Source organism: Macaca nemestrina, chromosome 14, assembly GCF_043159975.1.
Source record: "Macaca nemestrina isolate mMacNem1 chromosome 14, mMacNem.hap1, whole genome shotgun sequence".
NCBI classification, from domain to species: Eukaryota; Metazoa; Chordata; class Mammalia; order Primates; family Cercopithecidae; genus Macaca; species Macaca nemestrina.
The window spans coordinates 65,513,348-65,521,243 of NC_092138.1; the positions used below are offsets into that span (position 1 = coordinate 65,513,348).

General features: G+C 52.1%; 1 protein-coding gene across 2 annotated transcripts; it reads left to right on the plus strand.

Moving 5' to 3' along the window:
* The first annotated feature begins 5,475 nt into the window (after window positions 1-5,475).
* On the plus strand, window positions 5,476-7,483 carry LOC105485765 (calicin). Of its 2 annotated transcripts, XM_024794056.2 has the most exons (2): window positions 5,476-6,873; window positions 7,035-7,483. In XM_024794056.2, the coding sequence occupies exons 1-2, from the start codon at window positions 5,610-5,612 to the stop codon at window positions 7,466-7,468; spliced, it is 1,698 nt and encodes a 565-aa protein (XP_024649824.1). In that variant the 5' UTR covers window positions 5,476-5,609; the 3' UTR covers window positions 7,469-7,483. The 2 variants fall into 2 exon arrangements, with proteins under 2 accessions (XP_024649824.1, XP_011746535.1); XM_011748233.2 differs by having other exon boundaries at window positions 5,480-7,444.
* Window positions 7,484-7,896: the final 413 nt, after the last annotated feature.

Consider the following 7,896-nt stretch of genomic DNA (forward strand, 5'->3'; position numbering starts at 1 on the left):
TATCCTCCTCCAATGTGATTTATACCTGATTCTCGGTGGCTGAGACAATCCATGACTCTGAATCCCTCTCTTGATTAATCCCAGAATACCTGCAATCCATTCCCTGTGGACTGTGTTGCTTAAGTGGCCAAGTTTTAAGCCATGTGACCCACCAGCACAGAACTGATTAGACTAGAGTGGACACTGGATCCAACGGCAGCCAATCACCAGGCTGGTGGACTGGGAATTTCAGCTAAGAATTGTGGAGAGAATTTACCAGTGGAACTGAAAAAAATAAGGATGCCATGAGTTGGAATTAGGGCCATGGCAAACCAAGCTACTTGCAAGCCAAGTTATGAATGGGAAATACATAGAAGCAAAGAAGCCAGTTACTGGAGGTACAAAAGAGAAGGAGATGCTGAGAATATTCTTGAATGTTCCTGAGTTTTCTAGCTCCAGCCCAAATCTGTATATCTTTAAAGTATGCCCCTCATTTTCTTCAGGGCTTCCAAATAAACTGATATACCAGCTGATGGTACCCAAAGATTAGAATCATATCGTCTCGTCCTAATGGGAGACACTGAACAGAAAATGTGGATCCTGGCAGGAAGCTGACCGTGGGTGAAGAGACCCTGCTGAGATCCTTTTCTGGCCCCACCTGGCAAGCTGCCAGCCAATGAATGTCTTGGTGGCTCCTCAGGTCAGCCCCCCACCCCAATACACACACACACACACCCAGGTGGTGGAAGCCAGAATGCAGCCCGCCTCTGTGGGCTGGAGTTTGTTCCCACAGTTGGCTGGATTAAGGAAAAAGCTGAACCGGCGAGCTTTCCTGGGCCAAAGAAATGCCAGACACTGAAGCTGGCTGAGCAGGTGGTCACTAATCTCACTTTTAAGGATTTCTTGAAGACGGCAAGCCTCACAGTCCAAAAAGAACAAGGACAAACCAAACTGCGGCTCTCCTTTGTAGCCAGAGGGCGGAGGAAGAAGATCTCTGGGTGCAAGCCTCTTCCTCTCCCTGGGCCTCAATTTACCCACCTGTACGAGGTCTGTCACATGGAGTTAGGTCTATCAGTTCTCTCAGGTCCCCATGACACCTCCAGACCCAACTTAATGCTGGAAGTGTCTGATGAGAGAGCTCATTCCTGCCTTGGTGCTCTGGAACCCGAAACAAAAACAAACAGGCATGGCCACCTCCTCCACTGAAATGCTCCCAAGGCTGAAGCTTGCAGGCGGGAGGGCAGGGTAGAGGGCAAAGGACGTATGAAGCAGCAGGGTCTGACCCACCCACCCCCTGCTCCTGGGTGAAGATGCCCCAGGAGGCGAGGTCTGCCAGCCTGCATGTCCATGGGAGTCAGAAGGTGTCTGGCAGCAGCACCGAGAGGCCTCATCCTTCACCCAAGTTGCTGCTGCTTCGCAGAAGGTAAGGGCTGAAGAGGCATTACAAGCTTAATTATTCTCCCAGGGAGACTGGTCTCCGGAGGAGGAGGCTGAAATTGAAGTCTTCTTCCAATGGGGAAAACAAGTTCTTCACCTTGTGCATGTATCATATCCTCTCTATCCCATTCAGGTGGGAAGGTGGACAAATTCAGTTTAAAAGGGTATTTTTGGCCAGGTGTGAGCGTTTGAAAGGGTATTTTTTGGCCAGGCATGGTGGCTCACGCCTGTAATCCCAGCACTTTGGGAGGCCAAGGTGGGTGGATCACGAGGTCAGGAGTTCAAGACCAGCCTGGCCAAGATGGTGAAACTCCATCTCTACTAAAAATACAAAAGTTAGACAGGCGTGGTGGCGTGCGCCTGTAATCCCAGCTACTCGGGAGGCTGAGGCAAGAAATTGCTTGAACCCAGGAGGTGGAGGTTCCAGTGAGCCGAGATCGGGCCACTGCACTCCAGCCTGGGGAACAGAGCCAGACCATCTCAAAAAAAAAAAAAAAAAAAAAAAAAAAAAAAAAAATTGTGTGGGGGTATTTTCAAATAATTTTCAAGTCACCAAATCTAATAATAAGGAAAAGGCTAGTCTGGAATGAAAGGACGAGGGAGGGAGGCAATGAGAATGAGAATATGACTAAGCCAGGGAGGGAAAGAGCTGGAACGGCTCAGATTCCCGAGGCTGACACCGAAATTTCCTGGGAGGGGCGCTGAGAACGGCCCGAGGGTCTAGAGTGGGGCTTGGACCCAGATTGGGGGAGATCAGAGAGGCAACTCCTTCCTGAACCTTCTCGAGAATGCCTGGGCGAGATGCAAGTCCAGGCCCTTCTCTAGGGTCTCTTCCCAAAGACTGGTGCGGGTGGGGCAATGGGCTCTTTTGCCGCAGCCTCCCTCCCGCCCGCGGCGCTCCAGCTGGCCCTTATCTCCTCCTTGCACGAATAGCAGTGCCACAGACGCCCCACAGGACTCCGGGAGCCCCACGCCGGCCAGGAATCTGTCCGAGTCTGCGGGCACCCTCCTCTCTCCCCGCAAAGGACTCGCAGGTATCAGGAATCCCCCTAGCTGTTGCTGGGATTCGGAGACAGTCTGCTGGCCTCTGGAGGGCGCGCCTCCGTTGGGGGCTCAGCGTCCCCATCTGCAAAGTGGGGACAGGTGTGTGTCTGGGGAGATCTAATGAATCCTGCCAGGCTGAGGCCCCCGATCCTGCCGTTTGAATTCCAGGGTCGCGGTGGACTGCACGGCGCTGCCGCCTCTGTACGGTGGCGCGTAGAGGCAAAGCGAAAAAGGGGACGCCCCGCGCCTCTTTTCCATCCTGGAAAGGAGTTGAGGTGGTGCCTGGCGCAGAGGCCGTGCGCTCGGGGGCGGGGACGGCCCTCCAGCGCCACCGCGTGGCTGGACTGGACTCGGGCGGCCGGCCCAGAAGAGACGCGAGGGAGCCACAGCCTCACCAGCTACCGCAAAACCAGAACCACGACGACCACAAGTTTTTGTGAAGGTAGCAGCCACGAACGCCGGAGCTGGGCGAACTGGTGTAATATGAGCAAGAAAACGGCAGCTAGTATTCATTGAGCTTTATGACGAGCCCATTACTCTCCAGTCCTTTTCTCATTTAAACTCTAATAATAGGCCGGGCGCGGTGGTTCACGCCTATAATCCCAACACTTTGAGAGGCCGAGGCGGGCGGATCACCTGAGGTCAGGGGTTCGAGACCAGCTTGGCCAACATGGTGAAACCCCGTCTCTACTAAAATTACAAAACTTAGCTGGGCATGGTGACAGGCGCTTGTAATCTCAGCTACAGGGGGGTGTGGGGGGTGGGTGGGTAATAAAAGACAGGAGAATTGCAATAGAGAAAGAGTAATTCACACAGAGCCGGCTGTATGTGAGACTAGAGGGTTTTATTTTTTGTTTTTTGGTTTTTTTTTTTTTCTTTTTGAGACGGAGTCTCACTCTGTCGCCCACAGGTTGGAGTGCAATGGTGCGATCTCTGCGCACTGCAACCTCCGACTCCTGGGTTCAAGCGATTCTGCTGCCTCAGTCTCCTGAGTAGCTGGGATTATAGGCATTGCAGGCATGCACCACCACTCCCGGCTAATTTTTGTATTTTTAGTAGAGACGGGGTTTCACCATGTTGGCCAGGCTGGTCTCGAACCCCAACCTCAGGTGATCCGCCTGCCTTGGCTTCCCAAAGTGCTAGGATTACAGGCATGAGCCACCGCGCCTGGCCTGGAGTTTTATTATTACTCAAATCAGTCTCCAGGAGCATTGGGGGAGCAGAGTTTTTAAGGATAAGTTGGTGGGTAGGGGGAAGCCAGTGAGCCAGGAGTGCTGCTGATTGGTCAGAGATGAAATCATAGGGAGTCGGAGCTGTTTTTTTGGGCTGAATCAGTTCTTGGGTCCAGGGGCCACAAGATCAGATGAGCCAGTTTATCGATCTGAGTGGTGCCAGCTGATCCATCAAGTGCAGGATCTGCAAAATATCTCAAGCACTGGCCGGGCATGGTGGCGCACGCCTATAATCCCAGCACTTTGGGAGGCCAAGGCAGGTGGATCACCTGAGGTTGGGAGTTCGAGACCAGCATGACCAATATGGAGAAACCCCATCTCTACTAAAAATACAAAATTAGCCGGGTGTGGTGGTGCATGCCTGTAATCTCAGCTACTCAGGAGGCTGAGGCAAAAGAAACGCTTGAACCTGGGAGTTGGAGGTTGTGGTGAGCTGAGATCACACCATTGCACTCTAGCCTGGGCAACAAGAGCAAAACTCTGTCTAGAAAAAAAAAAAAAAAAAGAAAGAAAGAAAAAAGAATCTCAAGCACTGGTCTTAGTTTAGGGAAGGTTAGAATCTTGTAGCCTCCAGCTACATGACTCCTAAACCATAATTTCTAATCTTGTGGCTAATGTTAGTCCTACAAAGGCAATCTAGTCCCCAGGCAAGAAGGAGGTCTGCTTTGGGAAAGGGCTGTCTTTGTTTAAACTATAAACTATATATAGAGGTTTCTCCCAAAGTTAGTTCAGCCTTTGCCAAGGAATGAACAAGGACAGCTTGGAGGTTAGAAGCAAGATGGAGTCAGTTAAGTTCAATCTCTTTCACTGTCTCGGTCATAATTTTGCAAAGGCAGTTTCAAGCTGAGATCGCACCACTGCCCTCCAACCTGGGTGACAGAGCGAGACACTGTCTCAAAAAAATAAAAATAGAAATAAACTCATAATAATCTTTGAAGCGGGTACTACTATCAAATATTAGTTCCATCTCACAGAGGAGGAAACTGAGGTTTAGAAAGTCTGAGCAACTCGCTCAAGTCCTCCCTTGATGGAGAAAGCTGACCCACTGAAGCCCCCAACAATTTCCAACTGGACACCTGGAAATGTGGGGGGAATATTCTAGTTTGCCATGGAGCTGAAATCATCCGGGCTTTAAAGACCCTCCCATGCCCCCGTTTGTGGTTAACTCCTGCGTCCCTGCTCCAGGGAGCGGCCTCCACCTCTCTATTTTGAAGGAGAATGATGTCCATGGCCACCAAGGTCAGAGGCCAAAGAACAGAGCTTTTCTCTGATGCCCAGGAGCCTCGGCAGGAAGAGTGCTTGGAGACTTGAGAGTCAGAGATTGGGGAAATCTGGGTAGTCAGGAGCTTCCGGAAGGGTAGGAAAAATGCCAGGTTACTCAAGTTCTGAGCCCTGCTCTGCTTCCAACTGGCTATGTGATTTTGGACAAGTGCCTTCTCTTCTCTGGGTCTCAGTTTCCCTCGAAATGGGAGGATTCTTCCAGAAGGTCTGATATCTCTTCCCTTTCCCCACCTCCCCTTATCTCTCCTACACAAACTGCTCCCCACTGTCCCACCCAGACTGGCTCTAACATTCCAGAAGCCTTGAACTGTGGTTTGAAAGTCCCAGCTGCAAGTTGCTGCCCATCCCTGAGGTTCCTCCTGAGCTCTGGGCCCAGGGCTTTAGGTCCTGCTAAGGTATGTGGTCTTGGCAGGTTGGAGAGATCAGAGGGGAGGAAGGCCCAGTGCCTCTGAGACAGGCCTCAGGGAGGCCTGCATTGTGATGACCTCATTCATTCTATGACATCATCCTCTCACCCACCCTCTCTTCTCCCTGGTCAACCGCTCTGCAAACAACCATCAATCTGAATCCCAAAGGCCTGAGAAAGTCTGTTCTCCAGTACCTGCTGCTGATCTGTTTCAACCAACAAGAAGCACCATGAAATTGGAATTCACCGAGAAAAACTACAACAGCTTCGTGCTGCAGAACCTGAACAGACAGAGGAAACGCAAAGAGTACTGGGACATGGCCCTGAGCGTGGACCACCACGTCTTCTTTGCACATCGCAACGTGCTGGCTGCTGTCTCCCCGCTGGTGAGGAGCCTCATCTCCAGCAATGACATGAAGACCACCGATGAGCTTTTCATCACCATTGACTCCAGTTATCTGAGCCCGGTCACAGTGGACCAGCTTCTGGACTACTTCTATAGCGGCAAGGTGGTGATCTCCGAGCAAAACGTGGAGGAGCTGCTTCGTGGGGCTCAGTATTTCAACACACCACGCCTTCGAGTTCACTGCAACGACTTCCTTATTAAGTCCATCCGCCGTGCCAACTGCTTGCGCTACCTCTTCTTGGCCGAGCTGTTTGAGCTCAAAGAGGTATCAGACTTAGCTTACTCAGGCATTCGCGACAACTTCCACTACTGGGCCAGTCCTGAGGGCTCCATGCACTTCATGCGCTGTCCCCCTGTTATCTTCGGCCGCCTGCTCCGTGATGAAAACCTTCACGTGCTCAATGAAGACCAGGCTCTCAGCGCACTCATCAATTGGGTGTACTTCCGGAAGGAGGAGCGGGAGAAGTATTTCAAGAAGTTCTTCAATTACATCAATCTCAATGCCGTCTCCAACAAGACACTGGTGTTTGCCAGCAACAAGCTGGTGGGCATGGAGAACAGCTCATCCCATGCAACCCTGATTGAGAATGTCCTGATGGACCGCAAGCAGGAGCGGCCATGCAGCCTGCTGGTCTACCAGCGGAAAGGGGCCCTGCTTGATTCAGTGGTCATCCTTGGTGGCCAGAAGGCCCACGGCCAGTTCAATGATGGAGTGTTTGCCTATATCATCCAGGAGAACCTGTGGATGAAGCTCTCAGACATGCCCTATCGGGCAGCAGCACTTAGTGCCACCTCTGCTGGTCGCTACATCTACATTTCTGGTGGCACCACTGAGCAGATTTCAGGGCTGAAGACAGCCTGGCGGTATGACATGGATGACAACTCCTGGACCAAGTTGCCCGACCTGCCCATCGGGCTTGTCTTCCACACCATGGTGACCTGTGGGGGGACGGTGTACTCAGTGGGCGGGAGCATTGCCCCAAGGCGGTATGTCTCCAACATCTATCGCTATGATGAGCGGAAGGAAGTCTGGTGCCTGGCAGGAAAGATGAGCATCCCCATGGATGGCACCGCCGTGATCACCAAAGGTGACCGGCATCTGTACATTGTCACTGGACGGTGCTTGGTGAAAGGTTATATCTCCCGGGTCGGGGTGGTGGACTGCTTTGACACTAGCACTGGGGACGTCGTCCAATGTATCACCTTCCCCATTGAGTTCAACCACCGGCCCCTGCTCTCTTTCCAACAGGACAACATCCTCTGCGTGCACAGCCACCGGCAGAGCGTGGAAATCAATCTGCAGAAAGTGAAGGCCAGCAAGACGACCACCTCAGTGCCTCTCTTGCCCAACAACTGCCCCTTGGATGTGTCCCATGCTATATGCTCCATTGGAGACAGCAAGGTGTTTGTATGTGGGGGTGTCACCACTGCCAGCGATGTCCAGACAAAGGACTACACCATCAATCCAAATGCCTTCTTGCTGGACCAAAAGACAGGCGAGTGGAAGACCCTGGCTCCCCCACCAGAGGCACTGGACTGTCCTGCCTGCTGTCTAGCCAAGCTACCTTGCAAGATTCTTCAAAGGATTTAAACAACATTTTAAGTGGGAGAATAAGTAAATGCATTATTATTCACAATTTAATGAGAGAAAGAGAGGAAGATGGCCTGTTGTTTCCTTCTTAGTGTTCCAGTCCATGCTTGGCCCTGAAGGTGGAGATCCTAGGGTAGGGCTGCTCCCAGTGGGTGGAAACTCAGGGCCACTATGTCATTGGAGGTATCCAACAGGGGCTGGAAAGGAAGCCCTGGTGGGTGGAATTGAGGCCCCTCCCAGGCACCGACCAAGGCGATGTCTGTCCCCTATTCTGTACCCCTGTGGTCACCTCTCAGGCATCTGCTAGATCAGCAGGTAAACATCTGCTCAGAGCTGTGAAGCATCAAGCTCCTCCAGCACCTGCTTCCCTCAGGTCTTCCGCAAAAGCAGGTGAGGACCTGTCCCAGGTCTAAGAGAGGAACCTCATGGCCAGGAAGGAAAAGGTGATCTGGGCAAGGCTCAGAAAAGGAGGCAGAAGGAACAGGGGAGGCAAGGTTACTTGGCTACTGTATTTGCCCAT

Bases quoted from the DNA above. Each gene is read 5' to 3' on its own strand.
- LOC105485765 (XM_011748233.2), top strand. From the start codon at position 5,610: ATGAAATTGGAATTCACCGAGAAAAACTACAACAGCTTCGTGCTGCAG.